The 12,312-nt window shown below is 43.5% G+C and overlaps 1 protein-coding gene across 1 annotated transcript in view; it reads left to right on the plus strand.

Annotated features, from left to right (window-relative positions):
* The window catches only part of DNAJC11 (DnaJ heat shock protein family (Hsp40) member C11), a 79,704-nt gene that overhangs the window by 14,766 nt on the left and 52,626 nt on the right, over window positions 1-12,312 (plus strand). The window contains exon 2 of the mRNA XM_019511588.1: window positions 5,320-5,449. Within this exon, the coding sequence (XP_019367133.1) occupies window positions 5,320-5,449 (130 nt within the window). The remainder of the gene's footprint in view (window positions 1-5,319; window positions 5,450-12,312) is intronic.

The following is a 12,312-nucleotide window of genomic DNA, read 5'->3' on the forward strand; positions in this document are numbered from 1 at the left end:
CTGGCCTAGTCTCCCAGCTTGGGCATGCATAGTGGTGATGTTTGTGGCAAGAAAGTTATGCAACTGTTCTAAGGTAAAGGTGAGAGGCAGGGTATGACTGACACATGAATGAGAAAGGGGTCTGCTTTGTTCATGATGGACAGTAAGCAACAAGACCTTTACCTCAGAGGACTGGTTGTTAAGAAGTGGTGTGATTGAGGCACGTAAAAGCCCAACATTCTGACACTGGTTGAGTGTGTGACGGCTGGGTGGATATGGGGTTTGTGGGGGGTTGTGTTGGGGGAGGGTGTCTGGGGAACGTTGTGATGTGTGGAGGGGGGAGGGTTTTCCCACAGCTACGCCATGGCTGGCAGAGCCCCCACCAGTGCTCCTCCAAGTCCAGGTTCTGCGTTCCTGCTGCTTCTGCCTCTGGGGCATCGGCATGTACTCATGCTGCCACTCACAGCCACTCCCCCCCACCCCTGTCTGCCACCACTGCCCTTCTGCCACTTCCCCATCCTCCCCCCCAGCTTGCTGCTCCAGCACTATGACCCAGCTGCACAGCAGAGACTACAGGACGCAGCAGGAGTTGTACCGGCCCAGCTGGCACTGCATGGAGCTGGGAACCATGTGGAGCAATGGTGGGGGTGTGGAGGGGAGTGGTGGCAGAAGCAGCAGACAAGTGGTTGCAGCAGGTGGGGAGTGGGAGTGAGCAAGTACGCAGAGTGCAGCGATAGCTGGGTGGGAGTGCAGAGTGTGGGGCCAGCTGGTGCGCTGGGGCCAGCACTGTCAGGGCCCAGAGCGGGGTGGCAGGAGCACAGGGCGGGGACCAGCAGGGGCTCTATGGAGCAAGGCCAATCTGCACCAGCAGGGAGAGGGGGGAGCTGGCCTGGCTCCAGAGCACCTGCTGGTCTGGTCCCTGTGCTCCCATCCAGCTGTTGCTGCGCTCCGCATGCCTGCTTGCTGCCACTGCGCTGCTGCCACTTTAAGTGCTTCCCTGCCTGCAGCTGTTGTCACTCCTCTCCACCTCATGCTGGCCACTCTAGTACCACATGGTTCCTGGCTGCATGCTGGGACTGCAGTAGCCAGCTCGGCCTGACCCTGAGGACTGGGGCAATCGCCTGTGGTCCTCCCCTGCCTCCCCCCTCCTTATCTGTATTTCCCTCCAGTGCAGGGAGACAGAAACAGCCCCAGGGTCCCAAGCCAGATGCTTTGCTCTGCATGGGGCTTCTGGCTGGGGGTGGGAGGGTGGGGCCAGATGGGCCTTGCTTCTGCAACTGCTTGGTCTTACTAGTGGGTTCCCTTGGATCCTCCTGCCCCTGGCTCCTGTCATCTTTAGAGGCAGCCGGGGGCAGATAAATATTAATTTTCCAAATTTTTTAGGAATTATCGGCTGGATAAAATGGCCTGGCTGGCCAGATTTTGTCCACCGGGATGTAGATGATAAAATGTAGCGAGGTTATCTGGGGTTATCAGATGGCAGGGAGGTTATAATGTGCCATAAAACCAAAGTCTATAGTTCATGATTTTTTGTATCTAGTAGAGTTTTTTGTATCCAGTAGATAAGATTCAGAAGAATGTATTGTGTTGTAGTTTGGCAGGTCAAATACAATAATTATTTAAAGAGCAAGATTGCACTATTTAAGCATGTCAACATAAAGATTAGTACTTTTGAGTTGTGGTTGATATTGAACTGTTACTACTATATTTGAAAAGAATTCAGCAGATAAAATTTTGTCTTAAGAGCTCTGAGCAAATTATCTTTGCAGGTGATGTCAGTGTATGTGGTCTTGATAGTCACAATGTTCTCAGTTTACCTCACTGATGTAAGTCTTAGGAACTTCTGAAGGAAATCCTACAGGCTGCATGACTGTGGCTCTGTAGCTATAATTCTGCTGGTGTGCAGCAGAGAACCAAATTTTAGTGATAGTGCTGAACTTGAATCTTCACAGGCATGGGCTCAAGGTGGCTGCAGCAAGGAGGGCCCAGCAGTGGTGAGAAGGAGGGTTGCTTTTGCCCCACATGGAGCAGCAGCTTCTGTACAGCTCCTGCTATTGCTTAGCATAGGCAGGCGGTCTGGAGCAGGCACGGGGCAGGCCGAGTTCAGGTTTGTGTGTGTGGCTTCTGGCTGGGGCAAGCCTGCAGTGGGCACAGGGCAGGCCAGGATCAGGGGTGGGGCTGTGCGCTCTTGGCAATGGCAGGCTCCAGGCTGTTTAGGAGCGGGAGGTGCTGACTGGCCCACAGCAGCTTCCCAGAATTGCCTGTGTGGCCTGTGGGCGCAAATAATTGCCCACCAGTGCTCTAAGTGGTCTTGATGACCAAGTAAATAGCCAATATTTCTTTTGTGAGCCATTCTAAATTCTAGTCCTCAATTACTCCCTGTGGCAATGTGTTCCACAGACTTTTTCATGCAACACAAATTTAGTACAGTATGTTCTTTTATTGGTTTTTAATGCCCTGCCTTTTAATTGTGTTAAATATATCCCTTTCTTCTTGGGTTATGGATAGCAACAGTGAGGTGAGCTTGGTATGTAAATGCACTAGCCCCGGTGTCTTTGGGAAATGCGTCTCTGTCTGTTGAGTTGGAGCTGTTTGGTGGCTGTGTGTAGAGCAGCAATGTGCTGGGCATGAAGAGGCGAGGGGAAGCCAGGGGAAAAAGCAGTGAAGCTGTCACTCTGCAGGGCCAGTTACTTTGTATAAGTCTGCTGATGAAACAGTTACATAAATGAGAATTGTGTAAAACAGGGTGTCTGGTTTATTTTTGCCATGGTGCAGCATATCTCACTGTTAGTTTCTTTTTTTATTAGCAGTGCCTTTTTGCCTGGTTTAAATAAACAGGATGTTAGGTTTCTGACTAGTTCTTGGTGTGGGTCTTGAAGCCAAATTGTGATTGAAGCCACTGAGGACTTAATGGGTGATTTAGCTATGTCAAGAGCTTCTCAGTTCATGTGATAATTTAACAAAACATGGGCCAGACTGCAGCAGGTGGATGAAAAGGCATCTGCGTCATAGCCAAGGGAATGACTACTGAAAGAGAGAATGTATATTTAAATGAACCCTCTTGGAAAATTTTAGCGCACATATCTTGCTGATGTGGCACAAGCTCACAGTTCTGTCAATAGAACAGGGTTGAGCAGGGTGAGGCAGCTAATCTGAAAATAATAGATAGCCACTAAACTTCACAGCGCTGATAAAGAGACTAAACCCATTCAGCAGCAATTTTCTATATATAAACGTTTAATCTATTATAGATTTAGATCCCATGAAAATGTAACTTGATCATTGAGACATTAAATGAAGCTATTCAATCTCCAAGGGGATTGATGCACCTTTTAATTTTGCCTAGAATTTTAGTTATAAGAATATAACTTTAAAATATCATTATTAGTGACTTATGTGTCTCATTACAATTTGAAATGTTGTCAGTATTTCTGTAGTGGGCTGAGAGCTGTTATCATTCATGAAATATTGAACCAATGACCTAAGCTATTCGCTTGTGATGAAAAGCCCAATCTAACGTTTTATTGAACATGATATTTATGAAAAATGAAACAGCTCATTTCTACTACTTAATAACACATTTAACCATTTATCATTAATATGATTAAAGAAGGTTATTGTAGAGCTGGATATTCCACTCCCTTCTCATCTAGTTTAATTTTAATAACCAAGAGTGTACAGGGAGATAACAGAAGGAAAAATGACTGCATTGTTGCTACATTTGCTTTCTTGAGCCCATCAAGTCCTTCTGCTGTATGACTTGGAATCATTAATATGAAATATAAAAACCTGCAAAATAAATCAGTAGTGCTAAACTGGCCTCAAAAATCGATTGAGTCTCAATGTCTGTATTAAAATAAATACACTTGTCAAACGGAGCTTAACTTTTCATTTTATCCTGATCCCTTTTCTGCAGTCAGAAATTGATTTGTTTGAGACAGAAAAGGCTGTGACTTTTGTTTTTGAGGTAAATAGTGTGAAAACCTCAGTCACTGTGAGGTATTGAGAGTAAATGGAATTGATGTTCAAATGCCTTTCAAGTCTGTTACCAACATTGTTTTCTGTGTGATCCCTTATTCACTAGTTAATCTTAGTGCCCCTTCAGTGTCTGTCCACTTTAATCCCTTGTTATAGCAGAAATAGAGAGAGTCAGAAGGGAGTGCAGGCAATGCCCTTGATGCTATTGCAGTCATTTCACTATGATTCCTTCCTGGCATCCAGGTATTCACTGCTACATTTATGATTTTGGAACTGGCCAGTGTATAGCTGTCTGAAATTTCATGGGTTTTTTTGTATGCTAGTTCAGTTTTGTATAGAGCTGCTTGTTAATTTACTGACAGTGCACACAAGTGAATGTCAAAGATGCCTGACTTTCAAGGTCCAGGATGTTGAAGTGTAGGGATGATTGTGGGAAAGGAGAAACTGGATAGCTACAGAGACTGGGAAGGGTTCACTGAGGTAAGATTGCTGTAAGGAAGTGTTTTGGGGGATGGGGAACAGAAGACTGTTTTGTTACTTCATTGATTCCTAAAGAACCATCCAAAATCTGTCCTCGCAAAATGTCCCTGGGAGGGAGCCAAGCCATATCTAAACAGTTCAGTGTGGATATGGTGAAGGAGCAATTTTTCTTCATGGATTTAGTGAAGTAGTCTTCCTTTATTTGTCTGTCAGATCACTCCCTACTGATGGGTATGAATGTGTCTGTTAGAAGAGACTGCGTGCCTGCCGCCTTTGCAGTAGAGCATAATTTCTTTGTTTTGTTGGAAAGCTGTTGCCACAGTGTATAGCGGTAGAGGGACTTGTGTTTGTGTAATTGTGTGCTTAAGTCTCCAGCCTTTGTTATTGAATGCTTTTTGACATGGTTGAAGTATGGTTCATGTTTTGGGATTCAGCCTCAGGAGGGTTCTGGTGTGAATTCCTGGAATTAAATAGACCGTTTTTGTAGTTGATTTAGGTTTTCCCTCATGTCACAGTGCTCAAGTGTGACCCACTGGTTTAGTCTTAAAAAATAACTTATGCAAGCAAAGTCAAGGTGTTTTGTAATTTGAGTTCTGCTTTCCATCCAGGTGCGCACAGTTGAGCTGCAGTTATCATTTAAGTGCTCAGTAGGTAGTTGGGAAAAGAATACCTCTCAAAAATGCTGCTAATGCTGATGCATCTAACCAATTATTTGATTAACCCATATAGAAATTTGAAATAAAGTATAATTTCATTATACTCTGTAGCTAATGTAAGTAAATGTTCTGGAGTATATCTGATATGTTCTTTCAGGGCTGATTTTGAAGATGATGTTTTACTGGTATGGATTGTGCTTTAATTGAATCTTGTTTCTTTTCACAGGCCTCTCAGGAAGAACTGAAAGCTGCTTACCGACGGCTGTGTATGTTGTATCATCCAGACAAACACAGAGACCCAGAGCTTAAAACACAAGCTGAGCAACTGTTTAACCTTGTTCACCAGGCTTATGAAGGTCAGTGAAAGTCTTAGGTTTGCAAAAAACATTTTCAGAGCAGATATCGGACTGTTTGACTCTTGAATTTTCGAGTGGAGGAGTGTAGAGAGAGAGAGCGAGATTCCTCGGTATTTTTAAGTATCATGGTTAATTTTGTACTTTTCACTTGCTGATGCTATGCAAAATCTTTCCTTTTTTTAAAAATCTAAAAATGCCCTGTGAATAAGTGAAAGATGGCTTTGGAGAGCGAAAGTCCTATTCTGAACCAGAGTGGGATGTGGCTAAGTATTTATGTTTTTTAATCTCTTACAAGTAAAAACATCTTTTTGAAAATAAATTGTGTAGGTTACAGAGCATGGCTAAACAGGATCTATTTCATTCACACAATGTAATGAATGCTTTTACCACCTTGTGTTTTTATGCAGTACTCTTTGTAGACCAGGCAATCAGTGAAAGTTACTTGTATGGAAAGAATGCTTTTAGTGGCTTTAGTACATTGCACTAAAAATTAAGTATCACATAATAGTAAGAACAGCAATATGTAGGCATATATAAGATGCATAAGCCCTATTCTGTGAAGCAGAAGACCTTGTATAGGTTTAAATTTGCAGTATGATCAGTGACCACAATAAAGAATCTTTCCCTGATTCTCTGTGCACCCTCACTGAATTTTTCACTGAGCATCCAGAAAACTCAGTATGTGCATGTGTAACTTTCATCAGGCCCTAGCTTGGATAAACAAAACCAGTTTTCTCTCCAACAAAAACACTTTTTATCAGAACAGTGTTGTTCCCAGGACAATTTTCCTCTTTTAGTGCCAAGCCATTTTGTTAATAAGAGAGCTGTTGAAACTCACAAGATCTTTTATGGTTTTTAATAATGCATTCAGTAAATTTTTCAGTGTCTGGTTTTGTTTAGACTTTTTTCAAAGAGGTCAACCCTGAGGAAAGACCAAAGGAAAGTTTTGAAAAGCCATATTAATTTTTTTTCTTTCTACAGCAGGGTCCTGAGTTTCCATTTGTCATCATCCACTCAGGGTTTTCAGTGCTCCTTTCTTTTAAGCAAGAATTCCCATACATTCTAAGGCCAGATTGTAGAAGGCACTAGTGACTTTAACCTCTTCCACCCAAGGATCTCAAAGCATATTAAAATCATTTATGAATTTAGCGCCCAACTAAGTAAAAATGGTTGGCTTGTTACAGGTGTTATAGCTGAGGCATAAAAATGCATTTGGTGTTTTGTTCATTTTCACAGAAATAGTGGCAGACCTGGCAACAGAACCAAATCACGTCATTCAGTTACGAACGAAAGAACTGCCATTTACTGGCTCAGACCATAGGTCCATCTTGCCCAGTATCTTGTGTTTCTTAATGGCAGAGAGTGGATGCTGAAAGGGAGAGTGAACAGGGTTATGATTAGGGTTTTTTCCATTGGTCTGCACTTTCAACGTAACTTTTATTTCCTTCCTTCTCTGACGTCTGATGTTGATGAGTAGTCAATGATATAAAATCCAACTCTGTCAGCATGGAAGTTTCTGCTGAAAGTAGCTATGACCATTATAGACCTGGCTTTGCTTTCTATGTAGATTATGTTTAGAATTAGGTTGCAGGGTTTAACTAGCAGTTAGAGAACTTACTATTATTTTTGTAGATGCTCTTTAGTGAGTCATGAAAATCATTGTATAATTAGTCAGGTGAGTATAGGTAAAGATGTTTTGCACTTGGAAAAAAAAAATTACAAAACAAAGAAAGCTTATCTTGTATCTCACTGTACAGTTTTGCCAAAAAAATAATTTTAATGGCCAGTGGTACAACCACAATGTGGTGGATGATATATTTGCATAGGTGAAACAATATATTCTTTAAAATTTAATTCTACAGTCAGAGGCAGATGGACTGAACCATTTCTACAAAGGATTTGATTGAAACTATTCCCTTCTAATTATATTTTATTATCTAGGTTTGACTGAATTAGTTTTGTAGTTGCCTGTTTTATTGATAGAGTTTGCCTGCAGTGTTTTGGAGATTTGGGGGGAATAACTGAAATGGAAGAGAATTAGAAGCCAATGGGAATATTCTCTAGTAAAACTGCTGCAGCAGCAAACTTGATGCCTGGTGGTTTAGCCTAAAGGGAAGCAAAAGCAAAGTGGTGAATAAATGATTCCTTGTTAAATCCCAGAGATTAGCTAAAGAAATTTGGCTCCTCTGTTTTCTGAATGGTCAGCATTTCTCTCCACCATTAGGCTTGAACGTGGGTAGAATCATTTATGTTGTTCTTAATTAGGCCTTACAATGTATGGTACAGTGTATGGAGATTTTCACTAAAAAAAGAAGCACTGAAGGCTGTCTGATGATGATAGAGAGTGGAAACTCAGATGCCTTCAAAAAGAGTTATGTTTTAAGGCTTATTTTGGAAATTCAGAGAGTGAGTTGACATTCTGTAGTAAACAGGTCTAATGGCAGGGTCAGCTCTCTCTCTGAATTTCCAGGGTTTTTTGGTTATGTTTCCTTGTTCAGCACCAAATGTGTGCATGGTGCTTTACATTTGAACATTTGTGGAAGATACATAAACCAACACCCTGAGACCAGGCAAGTAAATTAGTCTTTTGGAGGCAATTATGAAAAATACTACTTAAAAGGGCTCACTGATTTCTCCATAGTTAAGATTTGAAGCTAATTCTTCTTTAAAAGTCTCATTTTTTTAACTTAGCCCTACTTCCACCCCTTTCTGTAGCACATCTGTAGCAGTCAAACCTAAAGTATTAGGAAAAGATAAGACTTAGGAAAGTTTGGAGAAAAGTACAGGAGCCTGAAGGAAGGGTTACTTTATGGCAAGCACATTGAATTATTTTATCTGAAGATTTTACAGACTTTATTAATTCATAGTGCCAAAATGGGTTGACCTGTAATTCCCAGCTGTGTTTTTCTTTTATCTTTTGTGGGGGGATTTTTGTAGGAGTTTGGAGTTCTCATATTATAAAAGCCTAAGTCTGCCTGTCTGTTGTCATGCTTTACTCGCACTCTGATTGGCTGTCTTGGCAGCCAATCAGAGTGCCCTACGCAGACATGGACAGACAGTGGAGTACTGCCATGACAGTGGGGACTGGGGCTGGAGGGGAGGCAGAGGGGGACAATGAAGACTGGAGTGGTGCCATAACGGAGGTGATGGAGTGGGGTGGCGAGGCCAGCAGTGCTGGCATCACCCCCGTGGGTCTACTCCTTGGAGCCAGGGGCTAGTGCCCCCCAACAACAGCTGGCAGGGAGGGGAGGTGGCAGAAAACAGGGGAGGGAGGGAAGTAGGAAGGGGGTAGGTTATGGCCCAAAGCGGTGTGGGGAAGAGGAGGAACGGGCCCAGTCCGAGGTGAGGGGGGGAAGGGACTCAGGCCTCTGTCCCCGCCCCCCCCATCATTCTTGACAGGCAGTTGCCTAGTTTTATATATGTGTGTATGTATATACATATAAAGCATTTTCATTTAAGTGATAAAGTAGTGATCTGGTCATATGACATTTGTCAAAGTGTTTCTTGTCCAATAAGATTTCTGCTTGGCACAGATTCACTTGACTATCATGGGTAGAGGAGCAGATAGAACTACATGGGTCTGGAAGCCAAATATGAAGTTTGGCTTCTAAACAGGAATTGTATCCATCCCAGAGTAGCTTGTAAGGCCATCAGGAACTCCGTCACTGAATTATTTCTATGTGCTTTAATAATGATGAGTTCAAGTAGATTCACAGGCAGAAAACTTGAAGAAAAGAGTAAAAGAATGTCTGTTTTCTCCCTCCCCCCCCCCCAAAAAAAGGCCTTTATGCTTGACACTGTTGACAGTTTTCTTTAGTGTCTATAATTATACATTTGTATTATAAAAGAATCCCTAATATTCAGAAGTGTGCAAGTAGATGGAGACATTGTATGTTTTCAAAATAATGAGATCTTGGTAACATAAGATTTCTCCACTTTTCCCTGCATGCTGCAGGGAGTTCTTTAAGTTCTGCTGTCACTGTTAACTATAGCAGAGTTGTTTTCATTAATGTTAGTGGCTGCTTGCAGATGTTAAACCCCCCTCCTCCCCTAAAGCAGTGCTTTAAATTCAGCATGCATACCTAGAAGAGGCAGCATGTTAATTGGACCCAGCTCACCCAACTTCTGTATAGATCTGCTGCTTTAGCGAGGCTTTTGGGCACCTGTATCTAATAGCTGATTGAATCAGCTATTAGAAAAAAGCGCCAAAAAGCCCTGCTGAAGCACCTGATCTATACAGACACTTTGGAGCCAGGTCTAAGTAACGCACTGCTGCTTCTGGTAAAGTGTGGGGTTTTTTTGGTTTTGGGGGCGGTTTTAAGCATCTGCAAGCAGCCAGTGTGATTGCATCAGAATAGTACTTCTAGGCCCATTGTTGAAGAGATAGTTATATATTGTTTCTAGGTTAGATATTAGGAAAATCTTTCTTGCTTGGAGAGTAGTAAAGCACTGGAACAGGCTACCCGGAGAGGCGATAGAATCTCTATCCTTAGATTTTTAAGACCCAGGTAGACGCAGCCTTGGCTGGCGAATAACCGTGCAAGCTCAGGCATGTGAGCCAAAACTTGGAAAGGGCTTCCAAGGGAGGTGGTGCTCTCCCCTACCTTGGGGCTCTTTAAGAGAAGGCTGAATAGGCATCTGGCTGGGGTCATCTGACCCCAGCACTCTTTCCTGCCTAGGCAGGGGGTCAGACTTGATGATCTGTTGAGGTCCTTTCCGACCCTAACATCTATGAATCTGGTTGGGGTCCTGCTTTGAGCAGGGGGCTGGACTAGATATGACCTCCTGATGTCCCTTCCAACCCTCATTTTCTATACGGGTTTCTCTCAATTTTTGCAGTACATGCATTCCTAGAGAACGGCGCATAAATCGAATTCGCATAAAGCGAACCCACCTTACAATGTAACAATTAGGGATAGGTTCCCATGGTGGTGAGGGAGGGAGCTGCACCATGCACTGCCTGTCCCCACTCTCCCCTGCTCCTGGGCTGTGCCGTGCCCTGGTGCAGGCAACTGGTGTTGGCTGCTCCTGGGGTCGCTGCAGCCAGGGCTGGTGTGAGTGCTGCACCCCATGCTGCCTGGGGCTCTGGTTGTCCTTACTTACCCCAGCCCATCCTGGATCAGCTCCGGGAGCAGCTAACACCAGCTGCCTGCACCAGGGCACGGTGTAGCCCAGGAGCAGAGGTGACGGGACAGGCGGAGCAGTCAGTGCAGCCCAGCGGCTGCAGGCAGCTGACAACAGCCACTCATGGGGCTGCTGCAGCTAGGGCTGGGGTGAGTGGGGCCACGGCCCTTTCCCCTCCCCCCACAGACTTACCTGCTTGGGCTGGGGAGGGAGGGGTATCTATGCTGATCATATAACAGTGAATTGACCTTGCATATAACGAATTATAGGTCTAAATATGCTCATTGCATAAGAGCAAATTTGCATTTAAAGAACCCGCATAAATCAAGGGAAACCTGTAATTCTGTCACCCTGCAACTTGTGTGTGCACCCTGTACAGTGCATTCCATTTTGAATGCCTACTCTCAGGACTTGATAAAGGCTGTGTACTTATCAAACATAATGTCAGCAGTGCTCATTAACAATACTGATTTTTGTGATGAGGTACTAGCAACCCCCAAGCTTCTCCTTGTTTTCCATACTTCTAATAGTTTGGACTCTGCTGCTAGAGAGCTAGTCAGCACTGACAGTCCTGCTACTTAAGGAGTGTTGTAAGCAGCATTGTCAATGCTGTGATATTAGCCGCCCAAAACTAACTCCATTCATTCTGAAGGCTGCTAATAGTTATTTTTTGGAGCTGCTATTAGCACTTGAAAATGCGGGAGATGGTAGCTATGAAACTGACTAGCTCCCATGGCTTTTAAGGCTGCTTGTATCAGCCCTTCCACAGCTGCTGCTCATTTATTCTAAATTAATGGTGATGTGTAGGAGGTGCATATGCACCCCCTGAGATCGGCCACACACCCCCTGGAAGGCATGAAACCGGAACTGCCACCGGAAGTGCACTCCTGGTTTCGCCACTGGTTTGGTGATGGGCCGCTGGGGGACCCCTTCCCCCCAGCTGGTGATGCGCTGCTGGCCACCCCCCCCACATACACACTCAGGAGGCACCAGTCACCCATGCTGTAAATCAAGCAGTTAGTTTCAAGTAGACCAACTGAGTTATTGTGCAGTTAGCTGAAGTACAGTTAAGTTACCTAGTGGACAGAGAGGCTGAAAGGTGATTTGAATATAAGCAGTTTGTACATTTAGTGGATATGTAGATAACTGAAGCTTGTTACCATGTAAGCAATAGGCACAGGCTATCTGTGATGCATTTAAGTAAATTCTGCATTTTCCAACTAAATATGTCAACAGAGTACACTGTTGTAGAGTCTGCTCATGGTTCTACTTCATCCACATACCTGAGGTCAGAACTGTGCTTTCTTGTTAGTGGTTAATTTCACTTGCTGCTGCTTCATCTGAGAAGCACAGTTCACATGCTCACAGGTTTCTTTTCTGAAGGGATTTGTCCTCTGCCAGAATTGTTGCTGTAATCTCATCCATTTATCCCCCTTTGGGGTTTGAATATTTTTTAAATGTTCTTGAAAGTACTTTGAACCTTTTGGAAAAGTAAAAAGCAAGGTAGGTTTGCACCTTATAGACTCACCAAAGTAGATTATAGCATGCTGTTAGAAAAAAAAACAGAGAAAATTATAGGACTCTTGGCATTGGATCCAGTACCTGACTATACACTAGTCTGCTGTGGTCACCTGACCAGAGCACAGCAGACTTCTGCATTCATGGAGGAATGTTGGAAAAAAATGTATTGCATATTCAAATAGTCTACATGTCTCTTCCTTTTATATTTTATGTAAAGG

Source organism: Gavialis gangeticus, unplaced genomic scaffold (assembly GCF_001723915.1).
Source record: "Gavialis gangeticus isolate Ggan-Ray unplaced genomic scaffold, GavGan_comp1, whole genome shotgun sequence".
NCBI classification, from domain to species: Eukaryota; Metazoa; Chordata; order Crocodylia; family Gavialidae; genus Gavialis; species Gavialis gangeticus.